Source organism: Globicephala melas, chromosome 11 (assembly GCF_963455315.2).
Source record: "Globicephala melas chromosome 11, mGloMel1.2, whole genome shotgun sequence".
Taxonomy (NCBI): domain Eukaryota; kingdom Metazoa; phylum Chordata; class Mammalia; order Artiodactyla; family Delphinidae; genus Globicephala; species Globicephala melas.
Genome location: NC_083324.2, coordinates 36,380,315 through 36,407,210, shown reverse-complemented (window position 1 = coordinate 36,407,210; position 26,896 = coordinate 36,380,315). Strand labels below are relative to the sequence as shown.

General features: G+C 54.8%; 1 protein-coding gene and 1 pseudogene across 1 annotated transcript in view; one reads left to right on the top strand and one right to left on the bottom strand.

Annotated features, from left to right (window-relative positions):
* Positions 1–1,035: 1,035 nt before the first annotated feature.
* On the bottom strand, positions 1,036–16,669 carry LOC115859131 (neuropilin and tolloid-like protein 2 pseudogene; annotated as a pseudogene).
* Positions 16,670–22,180: 5,511 nt separating this feature from the next.
* Positions 22,181–26,896, top strand: part of DNAH1 (dynein axonemal heavy chain 1) — a 71,874-nt gene continuing 67,158 nt past the window's right edge. Inside the window, exons 1-4 of the mRNA XM_030867371.2 lie at positions 22,181–22,519; positions 23,534–23,606; positions 25,839–26,013; positions 26,460–26,616. Coding sequence (XP_030723231.1) covers positions 22,181–22,519; positions 23,534–23,606; positions 25,839–26,013; positions 26,460–26,616 — 744 coding nt within the window. The remainder of the gene's footprint in view (positions 22,520–23,533; positions 23,607–25,838; positions 26,014–26,459; positions 26,617–26,896) is intronic.

Sequence of the window (26,896 nt, the reverse complement as noted above, 5' to 3'; positions counted from 1 at the left end):
AGGCCAGTCGTGAAGCTTTGCCGTCCTGCTTCCCTGGCTCAGGCTGCCCTGTTCTGGAGAGGCTGTGTGGGGTGGGCTTGGGGCCCCCGGCTCTGATGCCCCCTCTCTCTACAGGTTGCTCCGTCTGGGAGGGGCTGTTGCCAGCTCAGTTAAGGAGGCTCTGTCCAGGGAGAGTTTGCCCCCAGAAACAAGTGCCCCATCTACCCAGTCCTAGTGGGAAAAATGCCCCTCACAGCTCTGCCTCATGGGATCACTACCCACCATGATCTTGTCCACTGCTGCCTCCTGGGGGTTCAAGGAGCTGTAGGATCTGGCCCTGCCCTAGCCAGATAGCCAGGGTCTGGCCCCCAAGTTGCACCCCAGTGGGAATCCCCCCACCCTTTCCCTCATACTCCTGGCCTTTCCTGCCCCTCCTCTGGCAGCCTGCAGAGCCTCCCTGCTCGCCTCTTTGGGGAAGTGTGAGAGGCACCCTCTGTCCTCATCCAGTGCTGTCTCTCTATCCCCAGCTCCAGCTGAGAAGGGGGTGGGGCCCATGGCACTGGCTCCTGCCCCTTCCATCCACTCCCACCCACCTACCCAGCGTCAGGGTCTCTGGATCACTGTGTAGCCCTGGGTCATGTCCAGTACTCACACTTAAGCCTTACTCAAGAGCCAGGGCTCCGTTTCCACCTGTTCTCTCCCAGCTGCCCACCACCCCCATCAAGGCATTCCTCCCTGTCCTGTTCAGTTCACCCCAGGAAGCTGACCGCAGGAACATGTGAGCTTCGACCTGAATCCCTACTGATTGCAACTCTGGGTAAAGCTGTCCTGGGGACCCCATCTTGGGGGAGCTGGTCAGAGACCCATAGGGCAGGGAGAAGTGCCCCTCCATGTGGCTCTCTGGGTCTGGTGGTCAGTAGCTTGGGGTGAAAGCAGCCAGCCTGTAGCATGGGGCAGAGCTCTCCTTCGCCCACACCCCCCACCTGGGCAATGGGAGTGGTCCAGCACATACCTGACCAGCAACCACAGCCCCCCAGGAATGGACACTTGTAGGGGTCACAGCCCCACGGACAGCTCCGCTGCTGCCACCCGGCAACCTCGCAGCCGCAGCCCAGCCAGAGGCTGGGTCCTGAGCTCTGGACTCTAGGACAGGGCATACATTCAGACCGTCAGGGATGGCTGTTCTTGGCAGCCCAGCCCCCCGCCCACCCAGTCGGGTACCCCCTGAGGGTCTCCCTCCACCCAGGGCCACCCACAGAAGCCAGGCACCAGGGCTGGGACAGAGCCTGCCAGCTCCTGACAAGCTTTGCCCCCCCCCCCCCCCGTGGCCAACTGGCTGCCCCTCTGTCCTTGGCTCCTGCTAACCACCGGGGAATCCGAAGCTGGCAGTCCGACTGCTGCTCCCACTGGTCCGGGCAGAGAAGCGGCGGGCTGGACTGCCCCGTCTCCCCACCCACCTGCCCCCGGAGCTCCGGCTGCCCGCGCCTGCCGGTGCCCGATCGCTCAGCTCACCTCGGCGGCGCTGTCTCCTCACCAGAGGCACTGCGGTGTGGGAACTGTCCCGAGGAGCCGGTTCTCAGCTGAAACAAAGAGGTGGGGGAGAGAGAGGGGGGCAGCAGGAGAGGGAGAGGGTGAGTGAGCAGGCGAAGGAGTGGAGACTGGAGGGGGAAGAAAGAAGGGAGAGGATGAGAGAGAAGAGGGGAGGGGAGGAGGCCTGACTTCCAGGGACCGAAGGGCCAAGGAAAGAGGGAAGAGGAAATGGGGAGGGGGCGGAGGAGGTGAGGGGGCCAGACCTAGAGAGGGGAGGTTGTTAGAGGGGCGGGACGTGGGGCAAGTGAGGGGGCGTGGGCAGGAGAGGGAGTAGTGGAGAGGAGGGCTGCAGGGGGCGGGCGGGCTGGGGGCTGGGCAGGGTGGGCAGAGAGGCTCCACCCCATCCCATGCCAGGCTCTGCTACTTGAGTGGGCAAAAGGCCACGAAGGGGAATGGGAGGGAGAGGCGAGCCGCCAGGCGAGGGGTAAGGCTCTGGGCTGTGGGCTGGCTAGGAGGATGGGCCAGGGACAAAGGCGGGAGAAGAACAAAGGTGTCCGAATGGAGGAATGGGCCCCTGCTGACCTCTGGGTGCCGCAGTCTGGAGCGTCCTGGACAGAGTCTCCTGAATGGAGGGCAGGTCCACTCTGGGGCGGTCCAGGCTCTGAAGTGTCAGCCTGAGGTCAAGGGGAGAGGGGATGGGCTGTGAAAGCGGCCACGGGTCCCCTTCATTCTGCTGAGACTGACCACACATCGGGATGCCACTGTCACTGTGTCTTTGGGGGAGGGGATGGTGGATGGGGTCCAAAGCCTGGACTGAGAACTGGGTAGGGGAAGTCCCCTTTTAGGGAAGAGCATTTGGGGCCCCAAGGGAGGTGGGGAGGATGGTAGGCACAATGGGGAAGAATGAAGGGAGTGGGGAAGCAGGGGATGGGGGGGATGAGTTGGGAAGGAGGCTGCAGGGGGCGTGTCCAGAGCTGCAGCCCCTTAACAGGCCCATCTAAAGCAGAGGCCTCCTGCACATCCCACGATTCTTGGGCTGCCTAATGCAGACCTAATGAAGGATGGAATAATGAACCACTTCCTGCTGCTCCCTCCTGCTGCTAAGTGCTACTGTGACAGGCAAGGGCACGAGGGAATTCCACTTGGGCTTGGGCCGCTGCGGCACAAGTCTGTGTTAGTGTTGTGAGGGGCAGGGGAGGTAGGGTGGCCTTGATCAGAACCATCCTATCCCTCTCTAGTCCCAGGCACAGCACCCCGGGCTGGTCCAGTCTCCTCCCATGCTCAGAGGCACAGGAGGCCGTCCTAAGCTTACGACCAAGGGAAGTTCCCCTTCTCATCCCACTGGAGACTCCTTATAGAAAGTCCAGCACACCAACGTGCTTTGGAGAGCAGGAAGAGGGGAGGGAGCTGTGGGCTTGCCTAAAGCTGTGACAGGGAGAGGAGGAGTCAGCCTCCATCCCACCCTGCGTGGAAGGGTAAGAGCTAGATGCCCTTAGACTCTGCCTAGCCCAACTCCCTCCACCTCCTCAGGGAAGCTGTCCCAGCGCCACCAAGGAGGGCCACATCAACCGGGCTGCCACCGTTCCAGCTACCTCCTCTCATAGCCTGGAATCCCATAAAAGGAAAGGACATCCCTCCCTCCCTCCCTTCCTCCCTCCCTTCCTCCCTCCCTTCCTCCCTTCCTCCCTTCCTCCCTCCTTCCCTTCCTCCCTTCCTCCCTTCCTCCCTCCCTCCCTTCTTCCCTCCCTCCCTCCCTCCCTCCCTTCTTCCCTCCCTTCCTCCCTCCCTTCCTCCCTTCCTTCCTTTCTCCCTTCCTCCCTCCCTTCTTCCCTTCCTCCCCCCTTCCTCCCTTCCTTCCTCCCTCCCTCCCTCCCTTCCTTCATTCCATTTACTTCTAAATAAATGCAAATTTACAGAAGAATTGTCAATAAGAATAGTGTAAGACACCCATATACCCTCTAGCCACGTCGACTACTGTTAATATTTTTCCTCACTTGCTCTCCCTCTCTATATATGTATTTGCTCTGTATGTGTGCATAGTTATATGTATTTTTTTTCCTGAGCCATTTGAGAGTAAGTTGCAGATGTCATGGATAAAAGGATGGTTTCTTATCTGTTTCTGTCTCCTGGAGCCAGTGTAGGGGAGCCCAGACCATGTTGTGTGGAATGAATGGAGGCCTGGGACAGGCAATGAATGAGTGTGTATCATCTATTGGGAGCATGAGGCCTGGGAGCTGGAGAGACTTGGCCGAGGCTGCCTTGGGAGTTGGGCCTGTCCAGGGCTAGGCCTCACGTTCCTCTTGTTTTTTCTTTCCTCCAGCCTGGGAGGCAGGGAGCCATTGCCCACCAAAGTGAGCATGTGGTGTTTGCCGGGTGTGGAGCTGCAGCATATGTCTATGGAGGTGGCAGCAGGCGGGTGGGGTGGAGCTGGGAGAACAGGGATGCCCACACTGAGGCACCTGGGCACACTCGCCAGACTGGGCACTGATTGGCTCTGTTGGGTTTGAGAAGACTCAGCTCTTGGAGGCCCCAGCTGCAGTGCTGAGGCCTCAAACTCTTGCCTTTGGGACCCTCCCCACAGCCTCATGAGAGACAGGGCAGGGATGGGGGCCCTCGCTTGACAGCTGGTCCATGGTGATAGACTTAGAGAGGGAAGGATGAGGGCTCTGGTCATTCTGGACACAACTGTCCCTGACACAGGGCTGGCATTCCTTCTGGTCCCTCAGTACCCCCAAATGGGTTGGACTCCCATCTGGGACCGTCCTCCAGATGGCTGCTCTCTTCTCTCTCGTAACCCCAACCTGAAGGTTATGGTTAAAAAGTTTGGCATTAAAAAAAAAATCACACCTTGAAAGATTATCTGATCTCTGAGGCCCTTATGTCCTCTCTCACAGTTGAGGTCCTCCTCCTCCAGGAAGCCTTCCTGACTTCCTCAGGCTGTCTTACACCTTACATGCCAGCTCTGTTTATTCCTTTGCTGGCTCACACTGGTGCTGTCCCCTGGGCCTAGGGCTTTGCTCGGTCATCAGCCTTTCTCCCTCCTGCTGTCCCAGGCCGGGCATGTAACTATTGTCCTATATAGGTGGATGACAGTGGCTTGGTTAGTCCTTCCTGGACATTGAGTCCCTCTGATGCCACTGTGCCCCGTACATCTGAGATTCCACAAGCTCTGGGCTGGCTGAGGTGGGGGGTGGGCAAGAGGACCCACTGGAGAGAGGTAGAAGGTTGTTTAAGACCACTGGCCTGTCAGGGCAAAGGCAGGCCTCCAGCCTGGATCTCTGACCACCTGTCCAGCACCTTCTGCTTTCTCCCCTGGAGCATGGGCAAGCCTGTCCAGGGCAGCGGCCGAGGGTCCTCCCTGCATCCCACCTGGGTGACGGCAGAACCTGCAAAACTGAGGGAAGAATGCCCCCCCCCCCGAATTTATTAGCCCCAGCCCATCCATGTGAAAGCCTAGGGGACACGGGCTTCCTCTCACCCTGCCCATCCCCCCCGAAGAGATTTCAGCCAATTAGCACATACAGTATTTACTTAATTAGGGTAATGACATAATTAGTGTAAGTTGGGCTCCATCACATGGCTTCAACATGCAATTATGAGCCGTCAGCGGGAGGCAACATTGTGAAAATGCTCATTCAGTTTTGGTTCCAGCATGGAGGCCGCAGCAGCTGCCTCTGCTTTGGAGGCAGTGGCCGCTGTGTGCGTGAGGCGCGGTGACTGTCAGAAGCTGACAGACAGGCGAGGACAGAAGAGTCAGCAGGAGCAGAAAGGCAGTTTCCAGGGCTGATGGCATCCCTGACCAAGCCTCTCCCATCACAGATGGGCACTGCCGTCCCCACAGCCAGGGCCCTGGCTAGGCTGGTCTGGCTGAGATCAGGGGCCCGGGCAGTCTAGGCCCCTCTGCCCCCAGGTTCTCTGCCTGAAATACTACCATTTGCAGGCTGTCTCTTCTCTCTTCAGGGTTTTGATGCTCACACCAGCCACTAGCCTATTGGCCCCTCAGGGTGGCTCTTCGAGGCCACAGACTGGAAGGACTGGATTGATTACTGCTATCCTCATTGGACTTGTGGTAAACTGAGGCTTGGGGCAAGGAAGGTGTTAGATCTGATGGTGGCAGTGCTGCTGACCCAAGAGGCAGCCCAACATGGCCAGACACTCCTCGAGCCCAGGCAGCTCCCCCTCAGCTTCAGGAAGGTCTCCTGCCCCATGGCTCTTTCCCCTAGGAGGGGGCAGGGAATCACTGGGGGGCCCCCAGAGTCCTGCTCCCTCAGCCTCCTCTGCACTCCCCACCCCCTGCCTCCTTCCACAAGGCCAGGAGGTGGGGCCCTGACCTGCCTGAGACCATCCACAGCCTTCCTCTCAGTGAGTCTCACAGCTTTCCTGGGCAGGGGTCGGGGGAGTGGCGGCAGGGGGAAGGAAGTGAGGGAAGATGGGAATCAGTGCTACCATTGTAAAGATGGGCAAGCCGAGGCTCCAGGGCCTCCAAGAGGTGCTGTTAGAGCCAAAATCAGGTCCCAGCAACTCTACTTTCTGTCTGGCTGGGTCACCTGGGCGGATTCTCTCTCTCAGGCCTCAGTATCCCTGTGTGAAGGGAGAGTCTATGATTTCAGACATCCTGACACTGTCCAGAGTCCCCAGGGAGGTACCTAAGGAATGTGACATCTTTCTTCCCTCTCTCCAAATTATGTCGTCATAGTTGCCCCTCCTCTTTCTGTCCCACCTGTGCCCTGCATGCGGGTCAGGCCCCTGGGGAGACAGCTCTGACTGGCAATTCCAACTGCCCCAGGCTGGGCCCCCTGCCCTTCTGAACTGGGGAATCTTGTCTGGGAGGCATGGGCTCTGGGGGCCATCCCAAACCTTCCCACTCAGTGGTGCCCCCTCTTATAGGCAATACCCGCAACTGGCTGGACTTGGCTTTCATCCAAGCCCCTCTCTGGGTCTGGAGGCATATGATCAAGGTGAGGCCAACTTGTTTGCTAATTGCTGACTATGGGCCAGCCACCTTGGGCCTGGTTACTGGGGTTAAATGGGGAGCGATGGGCAGGCAAAGATGAGGGTCACTACCTCCAGGGGCTCATGGTCTCAGGGTTCAGACAGACCCAGCCCCAAGGAGTGTCCTCCAAAGGGTAGGCAGAGATAAGTGCCAGGAAGAGCCAAGTTCAAACAAGCAGAGGTCCCAACCCTTTCCCTCACTGGTCAGGAGACACGGCACCTGCAGGGCCTGGGACAGGCAAGAATTTCAGTTCACAGAGGATGTACTTCAGATGGTAGGACCAGTGTGAGCAGAGGCTGGGAGGCCAGAGTAGGATGTGGGGATGTCATCTTCAGGTGTGAGGTGTTTGGGTGGGTTCTGGGGAGCTCGAGGAAGGGGCTGGGGACTCTGGCTGTTTGTGGGAGGGTCAAGGCATTCCCTCAACATCCATTCAACAAAAAGTCCTTACTATGTGCCAGGCACATGTTCTAGGCTGGAGATTCAGTAGCGACCAAGATGAAATCCTTACCCTCGTGGAACCTATACTCTAGTGGGAGTCAGGAAAATGAGAATAGTGTGGTGCACGGGAGATGCAGAAGATCCTAACAGGGCGATGTGCTAGGGCTAGGGGGGCTCTCAGCCCAGCTGAGGCAGGGTGGCCAGAATGATGGGGCTGGGAGAGGGGCGCTGTTCCCGCGGGTCTGGCTTGTGTCCCCTGGCTCACCCCCACTCGCCAACTTTCAGCTTTGAGGTTCACTCCTGGCCTGCAGGCATAACTCCTGGGTGTCCCTTCTGCAGGGAGAAGAGGTGGCTGCCACCACCAAAGCCATCCTCCTGGTCCCGGGCTCCTCCATGCCAAGCACATTAGGGGATAATTAAGTAAAAATAGGCCTTCTGACCAGTGTAGCTCATTAAGGCCTAATTAAGTTAATTAGTTCCAGGTGTGGGTGGTGAGGCTCAAGTGAGGCAGCGGCTATTTGCTGTAATTGCATTTTCACAGCTGCAGTGGTGGCAGAGGCGGTGGCTTCCTCTGAGGCCTGGAAGCCCGCCAGGAAGTCCAGGAGGCTGCCACTGAGCTGAGAGGAGTATGAAGCAGCAGAAGGCTGGCCCGGGACCACCCACAGAGAGCAGTAGCTGGAGTTTCAAGGTCAGCCAAGCCCAGGGAAACCTTCTGCCCTCTCAAACTTGCTTGTTCTCTGCCCAGGGGTTGGGGTTGGGGTTGGGGTTGGGTTTGGGGGCTGTACAGAGCCACCAACAGGCATCCCCCCTCCAGCTGAGCAGCGTGGGTGCACTGCGGCTGGACCTTTGGATTTCCTCACACCCGTGGTGGCCCCTAGGAAGACTGTAAAATGGCTTTGCTGAAAGCGAAGATGTGGCTCAGAGGCAGTGGGTGAGACCTCTAGGAATCCACCTAAATCACCCTCTCCCTTCGGCATAAGGCACCAATTCCTGTCCCTTTCTGGCAGATGTGTAGCTGTTAGAGATGCCCCCTCTCTGCAGTTCAGGGTAGGGGGGGCACACAAATCTGGGGCCTCTGCAGAGGACCTGCTGGCTCAGTCAGTCTCCTGCCCTGGACATCTCCCCGAACCCACTTCCTGCTCTGGCTTCTACACCCAGCTGACCCCGGGGACCTGCCTGTATAGGACAGCCCTCCCAGCCTTGGCCACACTCTCATTCATTCATCCATTTGTCTCTCGGTCACTGAGCATCTCCTCTGTGTCAGGCAGCAGGGCTGGGGATGCAAGGCTGGGTGAGACAGGTTGGACCCTGCCCCATGGTGCCTTTGGTCTCTCTGAGGAGGCAGACACACACATATATATGTATATATGTTTTTTCTTTTGGTTGCACTGCATGGCTTGTGGGATTGATCCTGGGCCCTTGGCAGTGAAAGCACAGAGTCCTAACCACTGGACTGCCAGGGAATTCCCAAGGCAGACATATTAATGGTCATGGCTACACAGTTTTGTCATGGCTGTAGGAGCACGGGGGTGCTTAACCCAGACCTGGGAGGAAAGATGCCTGAGCTGCAGTGAATATGATCCAGGTGAGAAGTGGGCAGGCACCTGATTTTTACCAGGAACTAAAAGGGCCTCTCTCTGGCCAGAGGGCAGCACAAGGTGCCAAGTAGGGAGAGGGAGGGGCCATGGAGGGGTCTAAGAAGGGCTTCTGGGTAGGAGGAACTGGTAACTGCTGGCTGGGAGGCCAGGGAGGTGGTGCCCAGGGCCATGGCTGTGGATCTGGAGAAGAGGGGATTTGAGGGATGTTTAGGAGTAGAACTGATGGGGCTTGGTATGAGGGGTAGGGAAGGAAGAGCTGTCAGTTCCCTAGGGAGGGGACGTGGGAGTGGGACTGAGCTCTGAAATGTCCCCACAGGGCTGGCACTAGGATGAGGCAAGTCAAGTGCATGGGATGCAAAATTTGGGGTACTCACTCCCAGTCTTGTGTTTCCACCTGTGCCTTGTCCCTGGTCCTCTGAAACTTCTCACTAAAACATACTTTGGAAAGTGGAAGCCACTCCTGGAGATGAGAAAACAGGGAGATGGTCTGGGCAGTGTGTCCCCCTCCATCCTTCAACCCCTACGTGGGAGGTGCTGCCTTCTCTGCACCCTCCAGGACTGGGGTGAGGCTAGGATGGATACCTTAGGTTCTCACATGCTTTGGACAGGGACTCTGTTTCCATCCTGATACCTGAATAACAGGTATCCCATCCAGCTTCTCCTTGCATGCCTCTCATGACAGGTGCTCCCTGCGACCTGGATAGCCCAGTCCCTTGGCTCAGGCCATTGCACAGAATGTTTTACCCTGAGCCCAGATCTGCCTTGCACCGTGTTCTACCTAACAGTGGCCTCAGCTATGCCCTCCTACCCTCTCCCACCCCTCAGGTGGGTCTGCTGATCCCCTTTCCCAAGCTTAACATTTCTGAGCTTCGGTGTCCTCACCTGTAAAAGGGGAAACAATAATAGCCACCATCTTCCAGGGCTGGTGTGAGGATTAAATGACATGATGTATAAACCTCATGACACATTCTAGTTCCTCAGTAACAGCTTCCTAACCCATAGTGATAATAAATAACTACAGAGGCGGACATTGTCCTCCTGCTGGCATGGGCCGCCAGTGGTGCAGCCTCAGCCCAGGCCCCAACACCCACCTGATGGCCTCAGGTAGCAGACTCTGCTACCACCCCAGCACATCCAGCACAGATGCAGAGCTAATCCCAGAGGAAGATGTTCATGGGAAGAGGAAGTGACATTTTCTTGAGATGGCCGTGCCGTGTTGAGACATGGGGTCGGGGCCCTGCTGTTTGGAATCGGTTCTCTGCTCAGTGTTCACTGCACTGCAGGAGAGCCCAAGACCCTCCCCTGTGGCCCTCTGCTCGTCAAGTCTCATTCAGGGGGACCAGTGGTGGCTGAGAAGGGGGGGTGCAGACCCACCCTGACTGAGGTGTCTGCCTGGAGGTGTCTCTGGGGCACATCCCCAGACCCTGTCATGTCTGTGGAGCTGCCCTGGTGGTGGGTGTCTGTCCTGAGCCTAAGGGGCCTGCAGAGAGAGCCCTGAATCCCATGGAAGGTGGAAGACCCTACAGAAGCTCACACCAAACCCTCAAGGTTGTGCTGATCATTGTTGGGGTGCCCAGACTCCTCCCACGAGACTGGGGTGGTAAGCCTGGGGCAGGGGCTTGTAGGAACTCCTGGCTGATCTCAAAGAGGAGGACAAAAGGAAGAAAGGACAAAAGTTGCTACAGCCTAGTCTCTAAAGCCATCCTGCTCCCCTTCTGTGCCATCCCATCCCCGGAGCCAGGTCCACATCCCAGGAGCACGCTCTGCTTCTGCTCGGGGGTTCCCTGTTGAACATCACAACTTGTCTCTAGGGGATTCCTGTAGATTTAAGCAGTGGTCATGCTCTCCAATTCTTGGTGACCTGGGACTTCCAGATTCCTGTGTGAGGCGGAGAGTGCGCCACAGGGGAGGGACCACAGGTGCAAAGGCCTGGAGCAGGGTGGCAGGGTGGACACATGGGGATGCCAAGTCCTCTGGGCAGGCCAAGGTGGTGCTGGGAGTGGAGGATGTGTGATGTTTGTGGGGTGGGCATGGAGCCTGCTTTGTGCAGAGTGCGCCTTGCTTCATTCTCACCCCAGCTGTGGGTGGGAGGGCTCTCCATTACTCTCAACACCCCTTGATTTTACAGACTGGGGCTCCAGGAGGAGAAAGGGCTTGCTCACGGTCACACAGCTGGTGGGGCCAGGGCGGCCACAGCCTGCTCCCAGCCCTGTCCAATCTGGTGGCTAGGCTCCTCCCAATGGGGGTGTCAGGAGAAGGGACGACTGTGGGGCTTGATTTGTCGTTTGGCGTGGGGGCCTAATGGCTTGAGGTCCTGGATCCCCAGTAGGCCTGGCTCTTCCTCTTGCTCTCTGTGGCGTGATCCAGGCCAAGGCCCAGCTTGGCTCTGTACCTTGGTTTCCTCAGTTATACAGGGAAGTCATCAAATTGTTCAGCCATGGTGCATCAGTGGAGAGGGGTGGTCCATTTATAGATGGGAAAATGAGGCACAGGGAGGGGACAGGAGAGCCTGGGGCCCTGGTCACTCCCAGGCCTACAGACTCAGCCATGAGAGTGTGGTCAGTAGCCAAGGGAGGAAGCTGCAGGGGTTGATGGCCAGCAAACCCAGCTTTTCCAGTTTCCTTTAACGTGCCCTCCAGTCCCCTCTGCCTCGGGTTCACAACTCTACCCCAGCTGAGTGTGTCTGGAGGCAAGGCCCCTTTCTCTCCACCCCCGAATTATGGCTTGGTCACAAAAGCTGGACCATGACCAGACAAAGGGACAAGGATGAAAGTGCTGGTTGTCATGGCAACCTGGTGGGTTGCTGGGACCCAGGGGAGGGGCTTGGCTGTGTGCCTGAGCCCAGGCATCTGGACAACCTCTGAGCATGAGCCAAGGTGGCCCAGGGGCTCACAGAGATGCCCCTCCTGCTCGGGGCCCACAAGAGCCGGGTGAACAATGACAACCTCACCCCCCACGGTGGCACCTGCTCCCTGGGCCTCCCTTGGTGGCCCCATTATCCTGCACCTGCTGCCCCCCACCACACCTGCTCCCCAGCCCAGGCATCCTCCCCAAGGCACTCCCTGCCCATCCCCAGGCCCAGCTGCCTGCTCTGAGGGCCACTCAAGAGGGCCTGTGCAACCGGGAGGGGTAGCAGGGACGGACGGCCCTGGTCAAGGGCAGGGGGTCCAGCTGACAAGCCAGCTCTGCCTTACCAGTAGCATGTGTGTCCATGACAAGACCTCCACTCCAGGACCTCAGTCTGCTTACCTATTAAATGGGAGCAACCATTCCTGCCCTCAGGGTCTCCAAGAGTAAGTTTCCTTCTGCTTGCAAGGAGATCTGAGGCCAGGATGTCCCCAGAGCTGGGTCAGGGTGGACAGTTGGAGAGAGAAGAGGGAAGGGGGTTGTCTTGGGTCACACTCTCAGGGCCACCTCTGTTAGACCATGTGGAGACCTGAAAGCCTCCTACACACTTAAGAGTCACTGTGTAGAGGTGGAGATGACATTTCCCAGAGGGCCATCATGGGTACAGGGGAACTGGGCAGGGGACCTATCAGTGCCAGGTTCTTTTTTTTTTTTTTTAATATATTTATTTATTTACTTATTTTGGGCTGCATTGGGTCTTTGTTGCTGTACATGGGCTTTCTCTAGTTGTGGCAAGTGGCGGCTACTCTTCCTTGTGGTGCGTGGGCTTCTCATTGTGGTGGCTTCTCTTGTTGCGGAGCACGGGCTCTAGGCGCGTGGGCTTCAGTAGTTGTGGTGCACGGGTTTAGTTGCTCTACGGCGTGTGGGATCTTCCCAGGCCAGGGCTCGAACCCGTGTCCCCTGCATTTGCAGGCGGATTCTTAACCACTGTGCCACCAGGGAAGTCCCTTGATCAGCTTTCCACGTCAACTTAGCTTTTGGAGTAGCTTTAATCGTCCATATGCAGTCAACTGCTTGGCTGGGTTTTGTTTTTTCCTCTTGTTCTACCTGAGTAGAACACACTATTCTGTCAGCTCCTGACAGCTCAAACTGGCAATCTGGGATGGGATTTAAAATACCTCGGTAAGTAAAGTCTGGATCTGGAATAAACGAATATTTTGCTCAAAATCCCAGTCCTTCAAGTTCTTCATCAGAACTAAACTTAATCCACATGAATCTCCCTGTTGATCTAATTAATGGAGGGCTTTTCACACCACAGTAACAATCTATATATAAGTGGAGAGAAACCAAATGGCCCATCTTGAACTCCCAAGTGATCAAACCGACATTCAAATGATGGTTCTATATAATAATGTTTATCAAAGGTCAACTCTATTCTTTGACGTGGAGCAGCTTCCAAAATGTAGATGCATTCCTTGTTTGGTGGATATGAGTCAGGATAATTTGGTGAAGCAAAATGACCTCTGTTGCTGGTTCGAACCCAGATGCCACACTGGGTTGCAGGAATGTGCTTGATTCCAATATTTTGTCCATCTTGGGTCTTTTGGGCCCAGTGCCAGGTTCTTGAGTGGCTTGTTAGGAGTATCAGGGAAAGAGGACACTGGGGCAGGGACCCTCCATGAGGAAAGGATGGCCTGGGGGTCCCTGGTGATCCAACAGCCAGTTCAGGTGGGGACACTGAGATCCTAGGAACGATCTGTATCTGGCTGTCTGATACCACCTCCCCCGCAACCGGATGGTGGAATGGAGGAGGGACAAGGGGACAGGAGAAGTGGGAAGCTCCGGAGGATGCCCCTCCCCGTCCTGGAGAGGGAAGGAGATGCCTGTGGTCACTGGTCTTTGTGTCGTCTCCCCCTTCTAGTGTCTCCCTACACCCTGCAGGCCAGCCCCAGGTTCCCATCCTACTCTGCTGTGACCTTGGGTGAGGCCCTCTCCCCTCTTGCCACCTCCGTTTGCCGACCTGGAGTGTGGGAGCAGGTTGCCGAGGAGACTGCCAGCTCCAGCTGCCGCCCTGGGTTTTTGAACACCCCCAGGCCTTCGCCACTAACTGTGGCCCCACCTCTCTGATAATGAGGAACTCCCTCTCTTGAACAAACTTATTTTTGCTGACCGGTCAGAGTTTCTTTTTCTTTTTTTTTTTTTTTAATTTTTTAAAACTGAAGTATAGTTGATTTATAGTATTGTGCCAATCTCTGCTGTACAGCAAAGTGACTCAGTTATATACATATAGACATTCTTTCTTTAAATATTCTTTTCCATTGTTTCATCACAGAATGTATATTTTTTAAAATATTTATTTATTTGGCTGCATTGGGTCTTAGTTGCAGCATGCGGGATCTTCATTGCGACATGTGGGCTTCTCTAGTTGCTATCACAGAATATTGAATATAGTTTCCTGTGCCATACAGTAGGACCTTGTTGTTTATCCATCCTATGTATAATAGTTTACATCTGCTTATCCCAAACTCCCTAGTCCTTCCCTCCCCATCTTCCCCTTGGCAACCACAAGTCTGTTCTCTATGTCTGTGAGTCTGTTTCTGTTTTGTAGATAGGTTCATTTGTGCCGTATTTTATTTTATTATAACACTAATTTATTTATTTACTTATTTATAGGCTATGTCAGGTCTTAGTTGCAGCACGTGGGCTCTTTGTTGCGGTGCATAGGCTCTCTAGTTGTGGCACGTGGGCTTAGTTGCCCCGCAGCATGTGGCATCTTAGTTTCCCGACTAGGGATCGAACTGGCATCCCCTGAATTGCAAAACGGATTCTCAACCAGTGGACCACCAGGGAAGTCCCTGTGCCCTATTTCAGAGTTCACATATAAGTGATATCATATGGTATTTGTCCTTCTCTTTCTGACTTACTTCACTTAGTATGATAATCTCTAGTTCTATCCATGTTGCTGCAAATGGCATTATTTCATTTTTTTTATGGCTGAGTAGTATTCCATTGTGTATATGTACCACATCTTATCTGTCCGTTCATCTGTTGATGGACATTTAGGTTGTTTCCATGTTTTGCCTATTGTGAATAGTGCTGCTATGACTGTTGGAATTTCTTACACACTTCCTCCCAGAGGTCTGGCAAAGGCAAAGCTCTTGCCAAGAATGGAGGTATTTGGGGTAGGGTAACAGTCCTGGTGTACCTCAGACCATTCTGTACAGGAGGCCCAGGTTCAGGGCTGGGCAAGATTTGTGTTCTCCAATATGCAGATGGAAAAACTAAGGCCTGGCAAGAAAAGAGACTTGCCCAGTGAGTCAGCTGCAGAACCCAGGCCTCCTGCCCTGTTCATAGACCTTTTTAGAGGTGGGGAAAAAGTCAGAATGGCAGTCTGGTCCCCAGACTCAGCAAACTCAGGCTCCCAGGAAGGGTGGGATGGGGGTACCTAGTGGGTCACAAGGCTGAGATGATGAGGCCACCCACCCTGCAAAAAGATCATTCCACCAATGCTCAATGAGCTGCTTGGGGCCAAGGGGAAATCAGAGGCGCTCAGAGCCTAATTACAATAAGCAGCTTTCTGCAGCTCCTCAGGCCCCACAGAAATGTCTTGTGCAAGATATCACTGTCTTGGGGCTTGTCATCTGGAGCTTTGGCTCAGGCATTTAGGGACTGGTAGGAACTCCTCCTGGCTGCCACTCCCGGTGAGCAGACCTTAGCATCCTGGACCTTGTTCACTGGCGTGGTCTGGAATTGCAGGTCAGAGGGAGGAGGTAGGCTGGGGAAGAGGGTGTAAAGTGTGATCATGTGCAGCTGGGCAGATGTTGGTGGCCACCATCTTCAGGGTGATGGCCTGGTGTGATTGCTCTGTCTCCTCAGCATTTCCTATGGGTTCTTGCAGGAGTGATGGAGCTGGCAGGACTGTTGGGAAAAGCAGCATCCCTGGTCCCTACCACACAAGCTCATCTTTCAGTTGGGGGGATGCAGCAGTGACCATTGCATGATTGCCTGCTGAGTGGTACTGACTATGGTCCCCTGAGGAGAATGTGAGCATATTCTGTGGATTGAGGCAATCAGGGAGGGCTTCCTGAGGAGGTGTAACTTGAGATGAGATGGAAAGTGGTAGATAAACCAAAAGAGGGAGGAGATTCTGTCTGCGAAGCTCCACATGGATGTAGGTGGGAGTGGGATTGGACTGGGGGCTGAGCATTCATGGGTGACTGGTCCTCAATCCTCCAACCCCCCAGGAACTCCTTTCCACTCTTCCTCCCTGAGCTCTGGGCTTTCAAGGTATTGTCTGTCAAGCTGACCGTGTGGATGAAAGGAGAATTAATTTGTCTCCATTTTTATTCATCAGAGAAAATGCTGTTGGAGCTGCTGAGGCCAGCTGGCCAATGACAGAGAAGGGGAGGATCAGGGGAGGCCTGGGGAGAAGGCGTGCCTCAGACCTTGCCCGGCTCTCTCTGATACCCTCCATGCCTGTGACTTGGTTTCTCTAGGCAGCAGCTCAGAGCTCCTGGCCTAGCAAACCAGAGAGAGATCCTGGGGTTCAAGAGGCCAACTGGGGGCATGTGGAGAGCGGGTAGCTCCAGCCACCCTGTCTGAATGCCTGTCGCCCTCCATTCTGGCTTGTCGGCCACGTGAAGGGCCCATTCTGCTGCCTGTTCACACAAGGCTTTCATCTCTGCAGCTAGTAAAGCATTCCTCCGGGCCTCAGTGCTGCCAGCAGGAAGGCACAGGGGAGAGGGGAGCCCAGGCCTGCCATGCCCCTCAGACCCCTGGTCCAAAGGCATGGGCCTGGGCCAGGGTGCCCTAAGCAGTCTGTCTGCCCAAGTCGTCCCCCACCCCACCCCCCACCCCACCGCCAACTCTTTCAGGAAGCCAGTTTCTCCCCATTTCAACAAGAGCAAGACTGGCCTCCCAGCTCATATAGGGCAAAAGACTGCCCTCCCACCACAGGAGGGGTAGGAGCCCAGGGTGAGGTCATGGCTCAGCCCCCTTGTTCCTCTCCCAGGGAACAGGTAGGCATGGTGACTTCTAGGGCAGGGCAGGAAGATCAAAGCCTGCATGCCCTGCCATTGCAGAAGATGGCATTTGAAAGTAGGCACTTGAGACTCAGGAGAGTGGGGACTGACCCACAGTCCCCTGCTGAGGAAGGAGGCAGTCACATCCACTGTCACACCTGTAGAGGGGCAAGGTGGAGCTGGCAGGGCTGCTGGGGAAAGCAGCACCCACTGGTCCCTGCCACTCAAGCCCACCTCCAGTTGAGGGACACAGCAGTAACCATTGCGAAGTAGAGGATGAGTGACTCTGTAAGCTAGATCTCCTGAGAGTGGACCCTTTCCACAGTGGCCTGTCCATCTGTCCAGAAGCCATGGTGCCTGTGATGTCACCAACCCGCTGTGTTGCTTGGCAACTTTCCAGGATTAGTGCTCTGCCCCTGTCATCCCTGACGTCCCGCCATGGGCTGATGTTGCCTTGGCAACTGGATGGGTACTGCAGCTGTTTGGACAGCTGTACCCAGTGTGGGAAGTGGCCGGCAAAAGAGGGGAAGCAGGTGCCTCTCCACAGGCTGATTGGGGTACACAGCCTATCTCCAGACCTATAGAGCAGCCAAGCTGCCCAAAACAGGGCTTTGGGGGTCTCTATCCCCTCGAAGAGCTGTGGCCATTCTTGCCTTCAATCCCCCTCATACTCTTTCCTTCCTTCTGCTATGGTCACCAAGTACCTATTGTGTGAATGCCAACAAGAAAAGCAAAGTAAACTATGGTTCAGGCTCAGGAAAGGTTTTATCAGCATTGGGTCTTGAAGGATGAATAGGAGTTGGCCAGGAGTGGGAGTTGGTGGAGAGAGATGTTCTGGACAGAGGAAGCAGAAGTCAGTGCAAAGGCTGAATCATTATCTCTAGTCACAGCTTATACCCTGCCTCTGGTTTCTTTGTGGCCTGGTCTCTCTGGCTCTCTCCCACTTAGTAGACATTTTATGGTAGGGACAGCGTCCAGTTCAAATCTGGACACTTAGTCCCCAGCACAGGGCTGGCACCAAGTCAGCATTACTAAAATGTCAAATAAAATCGGGCATTTGCATAATGAGCATCAGGTCCTACCACCTCCCCCAACACTAACCTGTGTTACCAAGCCTCATTTTCCCCATCTATGAAATGAGGCCAATTTTGAGAAGGCTCTGGGCAGGGATTCTCAGGTTAAGGTGGAGTGATTTTTACATTTTCTTTGGTTTGTAACCCACCTCTTTTCCTTATAGAAAAATGGAAAGACTGGTGGGTAGAGTGGGCATCTGTATACCTTCAGATCCCCTAATTATCAGTATTGGACCACTTTTGCTTTATCTCCTCTCTATATATAGTTATCTATGTATAAATTTTGCTGAACCATGTGAAAGGAAGTCCCAGCAGCAGACATCCTGACATTGGTCCTTAAATTCCTTACTGCACATTAGCTAAAACAAGGACAGTCTTCTGTATAACCACAGTAACATTATCACATCTGAGAAAATTAACAGTAATATCCAGGGCAGGAAGGAGTATCTAAGCCTGAACTCATGCCAGGTCTTGGAGCAGATGGGCACCTGGCGGGGGCGGGGGAGGTTCATCCACTGCCCACCCGGCGGAGGCCTGAGGTGGAGTTGCAGCCCGGCTATGTATGTATGTGTGTGTGTTTAAGCTGAGCCTCCGGGGGAACAGAAACGACCCTTTCCGGTAAATTTCCCCAAGTTTTCTTACCACGTTGTTTACATAGCTTTGTTTTTTTAAAAACAGGATTCAATCAGAGTTGTCGCACTTTGAAAACAGCATTTGGCTGCTTTGTCTCTTTCTCTAGAAAACTCTGGGAGGGGAGATGGATAATGGAGCCTGGATTTGAAAGCCTAGACGGCTGACACTTTCCCGCTGGCCTCCAACCCGCCGCTCGGAGGTGGCCCAGCCCTGGGTGGGGCAAGCCGCGTGAGTGAGTAGGGGCGGGAGGAGCCAAGTCAGGAGTGTGTAGGGAGGCTAGTGCAGACCTGCGGAGGTTCACTGGCGGAAACTCCCGCCAGCCTTGCCGGATGGTCCCGCCCCCTAGCAACGGGCCCAGCGTCCCTCCCTAGAAACGGGCAGCCGGACCCCACAACGTGTGCGGTGGAGCCGGTAGGTCGGTGGGCCCAAGGGATGGCGGGGCAAGCGCCTGCAGGGGGACCTCCATAAGTCTCAGAGGGCAAATGCACAGAAAGGAGGACGTCCTCCCGGCCCCGGGTCCACATCCCTGTCCGCGAGCCCCCGTGCCGTTTCTCTGCCTTGGCCTGTGGGAAGGGAGTGGGGTGCACTTTTAAACAACCTTGCAGATAAGTCCCATACTGACCACACCCCATGCTGAGAGTGTAGCCCTCTCCCTGTCCTTTCCCATGCAGGGAAAAAGCCAGAATTCTGGTCCTCATCAGCCACCAGTGCCTCCCCTGAGCCCAACCATGTCCAATCTTCTTAGTCCTCAGGGTCCCCATCTGTAAATTGGCAGAGTACTGCTGCATCTGTCTCACAGGGCTTACAGAGATCAACTTCCTTCCTTTACTTACCCCATTCATTCATTCTCACAATCATTCACCACTTTCTAGGCACCTACCATGTGCCAAGCCCATGCCAGTCCCGTGCTAGGTGTCGAGGTTCCAGAGATCAGTGTTACTTGAAAATTGCTGCATTTGAGCACGAACGGAATATGTGAAACGGATAAGGGTGCAGGATCCTTGTTGAATCAGGGGTGAGTGGCTCAGAAGCCCTTCTGCTTAGGCACTCACCTTGCAGAACCTCAGGGCTCCTTGGCACACAGTTTGAGAACCACTGTTGTGGTGCTAAGGACCGATCTTTTGGTCAGCCAGAGGTGGACACCTCAGTTTCTATTCTGGTTCTGCCACTTCTTGGCTGTGTGTCTTTTCCAAGTTTCTTGACATCTCTGGATCTTAGTTTCCTTGTTTGTGGATTGGTGATTCTAGTAGTACCTGTAGTGAGGATCAAATACCCTTGTTCATCTGTGTCCATCCAGCCCAGTGCCTGGTGGGTGGTCAGGTCACATGGGGTTGAATGTCAGTGAATCCAACCTGAAGCGTCCTCTGATGCAAACCAAAATGGCTACCAGGTGATCTAACTGGGTCACGGCGTACGATCTTCTTTATGTGTTCTTGGATTCAGTTTGCTAATATTTTGTTGAGAATTTTTGCATCTATATTCATCAGAAATTGCCTGTAATTTTCTTTTTTTGGTGGTGTCTTTGTCTGGTTTTGGTATCAGGGTGATGGTGGCTTCATAGAATGTCTTTTGGGAGTGTTCCCTCCTCTTTTGGAAGAGTTTGAGAAGAATCAGTATAAGTTCTTCTTTGTATGTTTGGTGGAATTCGCCTGTGAAGCCATCTGGTCCTGGACTTTTGTTTGTAGGAAGTTTTTTTGTTTTTTGTTTTTAGTTACAGATTCTATTTCATTTCTAATGATCAGTCTGTTCAAATTATCTATTTCTTTTCAATTCAATTTTGGTGGTCTGTATGTTTCTAGAAAATTGTCCATTTCTTCTAGGTTGCCAAATTTGTTAGCATATAATTATTCATAGTATTCTCTTACGGTTTTTTGTATTTCTGCGGTATCAGTTGATATTTTTCCTTTTTCATTTCTTATTTTGTTTATTTGGGTTCTCTCTTTTTTCTTCTTGGTAAGCCTGGCCAGAGGTTTGTCTCTTTTGTTTACCCTTTCAAAGAACCAGCTCTTGGTTTTATTGATTTCTTCCTATATTTTTAAAATCTGTTTTATTTATTTTCTCCCTATCTTTAATATTTCTTTCCTTCTGCTGACTTGAGGTTTTGTTTGTTCGTCTTTTACTAATTCTTGTAGGTGGTAGATTAGGCTGTTTATTTGAGATTTTTCTTGTTTTTTGAGGAAGGCCTGTATCTCTATGAACTTCCCTCTAAGAACTGCTTTTGCTGCATCCCATAGATTTAGTATGGCTGTGTTTTCATTGTCGTTTGTCTCAAGGTTTTTTTTTTTTTTTTTTTTGCGGTACGCGGGCCTCTCACTGTTGTAGCTGCTCCCGCTGCGGAGCACAGGCTCCGGACGCGCAGGCTCAGTGGCCATGGCTCACGGGCCCAGCTGCTCCGCGGCATGTGGGATCTTCCTGGACCGGGGCACGAACCTGTGTCACCTGCATCGGCAGGCAGACTCTTAACCACTGCACCACCAGGGAAGCCCGTCCCATTGTCTTTTTTAGTAACATGTTGTTTAGTCTTCATGTAATCATTTTTCCTCATTTCTTTTCCTATGATTGATTTCTAATTTCATGCCCTTGTGATCAAAGAAGATGCTTGAAATACTTTCTATACTCTTAAATTTGTTGAGGTTAGTTTTGTGCCCTAGTATGTGGTCAGTCCTAGAGAATGTTCCATGTGCACTTGAAAAGAGTGTGTATTTTTTTTTTTATGTAATGTCCTGAAAATATCAAGTCTAACTGTTCTATTGTATCATTTAGGATCTCTGTTGCCTTTTTTAAAAAAAATTATTTATTTTTTATATTTTTTGCTGCGTTGGGTCTTCGTTGCTGTGCACAGGCTTTCTCTAGTTGCAGTGAGCAGGGGCTACTCTTTGTTGTGGTGCATGGACTTCTCATTGCAGTGGCTTCTCTTGTTGCAGAGCATGGGCTCTAGCTGCATGGGCTTCAGTAGTTGCAGTGTGCAGACTCAGTAGTTGTGGCAGGCAGGACTTAGAGTACGTGGACTTCAGTAGTTGTGGCACATGGACTCAGTAGTTGTGGTGTGCAGGCTTCAGTAGTTGTGTCACATGGGCTCAGTAGTTGTGTCTTGCAGGCTCTAGAGTGCAGGCTCAGTAGTTGTGGCTCATGGGCTTAGTTGCTCCATGGCATGTGGGATCTTCACAGACCAGGGATCGAACCCATGTCCCCTGCATTGGAAGGTGGATTCTTAACTGTTGCAACACCAGGGAAGTTCCTTCAAATACATTTTCAATCTCCTTTCTCTTTCTTCTCCTTCTGGAATCCCCAGCCCCACACTGGGAAGAGTCAGGGCAGGGCTTCCCTGGTGGCGCAGTGGTTGAGAGTCCGCCTGCCGATGCAGGGGACACGGGTTCGTGCCCCGGTCCGGGAAGATCCCACATGCTGCGGAGCGGCTGAGCCCGTGAGCCATGGCCGTTGAGCCTGCGCGTCCGGAGCCTGCACTTCTGGAGCCTGTGCTCCGCAACGGGAGAAGCCACAACAGTGAGAGGCCCGTGTACCACAAAAAAAAAAAAAAAAGAGTCAGGGCAGTCCGGCAGGACTGGGTGGGGTGGGGCTGGGGTTGGGGGAATGGGGGTAAGGGGCACTGAGGCTGCAACTGGATGAAAGTTATTTTGGAGAAAACCAAACAGAGCTCTTCACTGAGTGAGTGAACTCTGGGCCTCCCTCTTTATCTCCCCTTGTGAGAAGCCAGGCCTTACTCTGTAACACAGGGGAGAAGGGTGGGAAAGTACAGAAGGATGCACGGGGTTGGGGGCATCTATAGAGTGTTCAACCTCTGACTCTGGGGTCTCATTTCTCACATAGCTTCTAGGGAAGGCCCTGCTGTCTCCTGGCAGGACCTTCCTGGCACTCTGTGTCTGTTCATATTAGAAGAGTACTCCCTCCCTCCGTTATCCATGCCTGGGGGCTGGGGCTTGTTGTGGGGTGGCAGACTAGGCATCCCTGTATCCTGGTGGCCCTGGGGGATGAGCAGAGGTTGGCAAGGGCCCAGTGACACCAGTATCTTCTAGGAGCTCTGGCTGGGACATCACCCTGAGAAGCAGCATGGAGCAGCAGCCTAACAGAGAAGGCCACAGCCCAGGAAGGACCCCTCAGGGCCCAGAGTGCAGCAGTACTCCTGTGGGCCAAGAGTGTAGTCTGAGAGACCTGGAGCATAACCTGGGGAGCATTCTTCAGGGACCAGATTCTGGGTCGGAGAAGCTTCCTCCAAGCCCTGACCCCAAGACCCCACCTTTGCACCTGACTGCAGCCCCATCCACGTCCTCAGACTTGGGGCAGCCCCGGAAGTTGCCCCTGACGGGCACTGATAAGAAGTACCCGCTGATGAAGCAGCGTGGGTTCTACTCTGACATCCTCAGCCCTGGAAGCTTGGATAAACTTGGGGTGAGTGTGGCAGCCATACCCTACCAAGCCTGAGCCTTCCTTGTGGGTTCTTTTTGCCCTTTCTTCCTTTTATCCATCCATCCATCCACCAATCTGTCTAGCAATTTTCCACCCACTCACCCATCTGCCCATCCTTCTGCCCATCCATCTCTGTCCATTCATTCAAAAATTCATTACTGAGCACCTGCTATGTGACAGGCCCTGGGCTAAGCCCCGGTGACAATACACCAGGATTGTCATCCATATGCCTATTGTCATGGGGCAATGGCTTTGGTGGGGAAATACTCCCTCCCCCGGCCCCAGCTCTGGTTGGGGAGGGGGTCCTGGGACAAGGTGGTGTACTGCTGAGATTTACAAGATAGGTATGAATTTGCTGGGTAAGATAGGGGCTGGGGGGAGTGTTCCAGGCAGGGGGAACAGAAGATACAGAGCCTTGAGATCCCTGACAGAGGCCATGGCCCACATGGAGGAGGAGAGTAGAAATAAGAGGAGAGAGATGGAGGGCAGGGGAAGACGGAGAAGGGATATAACTAGGGGAGAGTTCAAAGAGCCCTGTGCGTCCTGGACAGCCTTAGGATGGTTTTAGGCAGGGGAGGGGCCAATAGAGATAGGGCGAGGACCCATTGATACCCACTGTGCCAGAGGTCCCAGAGTGCCCTTGGCAGTGGAGGAATACACAGAGGCACCTGCAGGCCTTACAGTACCTCTGTCTTGTGGCTCAGCCCCTGGACACACACCAAGAGTGTTCTCAGAGTGAGGAGGGGGACTGTGCACAACCAGAATGGGGTTGGGCCAGGGGTGTCCCAGGTGGCCACAGCTTGTCACCTACTGTGGCCTCTGAATGAGGAATTGTGCAAATTCCTCTTCACTGATTCTTCCTCATCCCTGTCCCTGTGCACCCCTGGGATGCTCTCTGGTGGGCATGGGGGAGACACCTGGCCTTGGGGGCCCTACCAGATCCTGCCTGTCCTTGGGATGTTTACGCTCCCTCAGGGCTATGGGGTTTGGTTTCAGGAGGTGTGTCGTGGCCCCTGCACGAACCAGGACCTCCTGCGGCAGGCCAACCTTGACAAGTTCACCCCAAGAGGTCAGTGCCCAGGGGGCTGGGTGGGAGGGTGCCTTTAGAAGCAGGGCCTCTGGCCTTAGGGAGATTGTCTCCTCTTGGCTGAGGGTTTCAATCTCCTCAACTGTGAAATGGGGATAACAAGAAACAAGGTGCTTTGCAGGGCCCCAGCTCATGGTGAGTGCTCGGTGAAGCACAGCTGCTTAATTGTGACTCTCGGCAGAGCTGTGTGTGACAAGGGCACTGTGGTGTGGTGGGGCTGCTGAGGGCCAGGTCCCCAGTTCCCTCTGCCTGGCTGGGGACAGTAGGACATTGACATGTGTGTTTTCTGGTACGTGGAACGTGGGCTTGGAGGAGGTCAGGACTGTTGTTACCTGGCTCGGGCTGCAGCACCTAGAACAGGGCTTGGAGCAGAAAGGTACCCAGGATTTCATTGCCAAAGAGGGGAAGGAAGACGCTCCTCTCAGGCTCCATGATGAGTCTTGTAAGATGTGGGGCAGGTCTGCATGGCACAGACCAGTCCCCAGTGGCAGAGGGGAGGAGAGGGTGGCTCCAAGAAAGGCAGCGAGCTGGTTGGGGCCCTGAGAGGCAGTGAGACCTTGGGGGCCCTCCTGGCTGGCCAGTGGACAGGACGCCCTTTCGGTCAGGTCCAGAAGCTCCATGGTCCCAGCTGTCTGCCTTTCCACTCTACCCCCAGGAGAGGCCTGGCTCTGTGCTGGCACTGTCCAGATTTGTCTTCTTGAGACCCACAGTCCTCCTGGGGGCCTGTGAATCCCCAAAAGTGGCACAGGAAGCATCACATGTACATGCCTCTGTGCAGTGACCTGAGGATCCAGCCTATTGTGGTCAGCAGTTTCACAAGTATCTGTGGCCCAGAAAATGGTTACAAACCACAGATCAAGGGCTGCGGGGGAGCTGGGAATGGGGCTCCTGCTATCCATGGCAGGGGCAGGGGGCAGGGCTGGTCAGCAGCTCTGCGGCCCCACCCAAGTGAGGAAGAACAGCCCGGCAGGGTCACAGGGTGGCGGCAGTCAGGGCTCATGGCCGTCAGAGCTCTTGGCAGAAGGCTACGTGAAGGCCTGGGAAGCCTGCCTAGGGCTCCTGGACCAGCAGGGGCGGGGGCCAGGCTTTGCTGTCCTCACCCTGGCTCCTTCTTGGCTCCTGAGACGCAGGGCCAGGCCCAGGAATTCATGATCCTGGGTGTGGAATGTGTTATGGATCCATAGGCTCAAGAGCAGATGATTAGGGATCTGAAAACTGCCCCTGGGCCAGACCGTTCTGGTAGCGTGGGGTTCCCCGAGCACCTGACAGCTCTGGTAAGAGAGCCGACTTAGCGGCAGGTGGATGGCCTCTGCTCAGCCTCTGGAAGCTTCTGTAGAGCCCCAGTGGGTACCCCCAAGGTAGACCCTCCTCTGGTGTGACTGCATCTTGACCCCAGAGACGTGAGGCCCAAGGAGGGGGTTACTAGGGCCTCCCAGGGGAGTTGTTCGGAGCCATCACTGAGCTGTCCAGAGCCCACCCAGGCCCTGGGAAAGGTGGCTCATCCCCGAAGCACTTTCCTGCACTCCCGTCCCCACCACTATGGTCTTGGCTTGTCTGAGACTTTCCTTCCCATTTAACATCCTGAGTCCCAGGAAACTGGAATGTCACCCTATCAATGGGCCTCTCTTCACCAGTTCCCTTGCCCTCAGACCTGGAATGGAAGCCTGTCTAAGGAGGTGTGGCCATTTTGTGACTTGAGGGTCCCCTGGGGGTGGGGTGGTGGTGCCACCCACTCCTACAGTATCCAGGATGTCTTGAGTCTGGAAACAGTCCCAGTGAGTGAATGGCATTCAGACCCCGAGATGCTTGGGAGGGCCTCTGGGGTAGGGATGGCAGGAACCCATCCCAGACATGCAGGGAGCTACCACTTCACCTTCCTATCCAGCTGTAATCCTCACTGGTAGTTTGATTCAGCATCTGGCTTGAGCAAAAGCCGCTGGCACCGGGGCTGTGGGCAGAAAGGAGGGGAATGGTCGAGCATGCTGGCTCTGGGCAGGGCGAGCAGGACCAAAACAGACCTTCTGGAGGCCCTTGTCCTCCAGGCTCGTGACCCCTTGGGAGCCCGGTGCACATCTGGCTTCTCACTGCCACAGGCCAGCTCTGAGCTTCCCATGCCCCAAAGCTGCATGCCTGGTACCTGCCTAGCACTGTGTTTTGGGGGTGTTGGGCCCCAGCCTGAGCCCCTGCAGCTCCTGCCCCTGCCCCTGCCCACAGTCAGAACCTTTGAGGTTCCTGAGGACTTCGAGGAGCGCCTGGAGCATCAGCACATCGGGTGTACCACCAAGCTGCTCACCCAGACTGACTTCCCGCTGCAGGCCTACGAGCCCAAGGTGCAGGTGCCCTACCTGGTGCTGCCGGGCCAGTGCCCCCGCAAGATTGAGATTGAGAGGTAGGTATGGTTGTGTGAGCAGTGGGAGGGCCTGCCCTCTGGGAGGTGGCATCCACCCACCTCAAAGAGTGAGGGATAGTAGACAACTAGGTGATCATCCTCATGGCAGAGGTTACTAAGATGGGTCTGTGTGCAAGTGTTCAAATCTTCTAGCCCTTTGGTTTCTTAATAGGAACGAGTTACTTTCCTTGCTGTGGAATCAGGGAGGGTGGCATTTAAGTCAACGTGGTGAAACTGACAGGCAGGATGCAAGGGCAGTTGGAGCCCAGGACACCAGCCCCAGCCACCATTCCACTTCCTGATAAGTCCCAGAAGGGCAGAGGGCCCTGGAGGGGGTCACTGGGCCACACCCCTACTGCCTTAACTCCCTGGGCCCTTGCTGACCCCCATGGAGACACCTCACATGCGCCGAGCTGTCGTGAGATTTCCTTGTCTCCCTCGGCCAGGAGGAAGCGGCTGTACCTGAGCCTGGACATTGAGCAGCTGCTGGCCAGCGAGGGCATTGACTCCGACAAGCTCATGCCCAGGCACCCAGACCCCCACCACCCCCAGACCATTGAGCAGGGTCATGACCCGCTGTTCCCCATCTATCTCCCACTGAAGGTGAGTCCAGCTTCCACAGAGGGCCAGTGGTCAGGCGATGGGGGTGCAGGACTCCAGCGGAGGGATCAGACTCAAAAGGGGATCCCATGGCAATCACAAGCACTCACTTGTCAGACAGGACAACTGCATAGTCAGGGTGCTACCCCCACTCCTGGGGTTTCAGGCATCCTAGGCTGGGGCAGGAGGGGCCCCAGGACCCCTGGGACGCTGATTCCCTGCTTCTTCCCTGGGAGCCTGGGAACCCTGTGTACATGAGCTCTGTCCCCACCCCACCCACGGG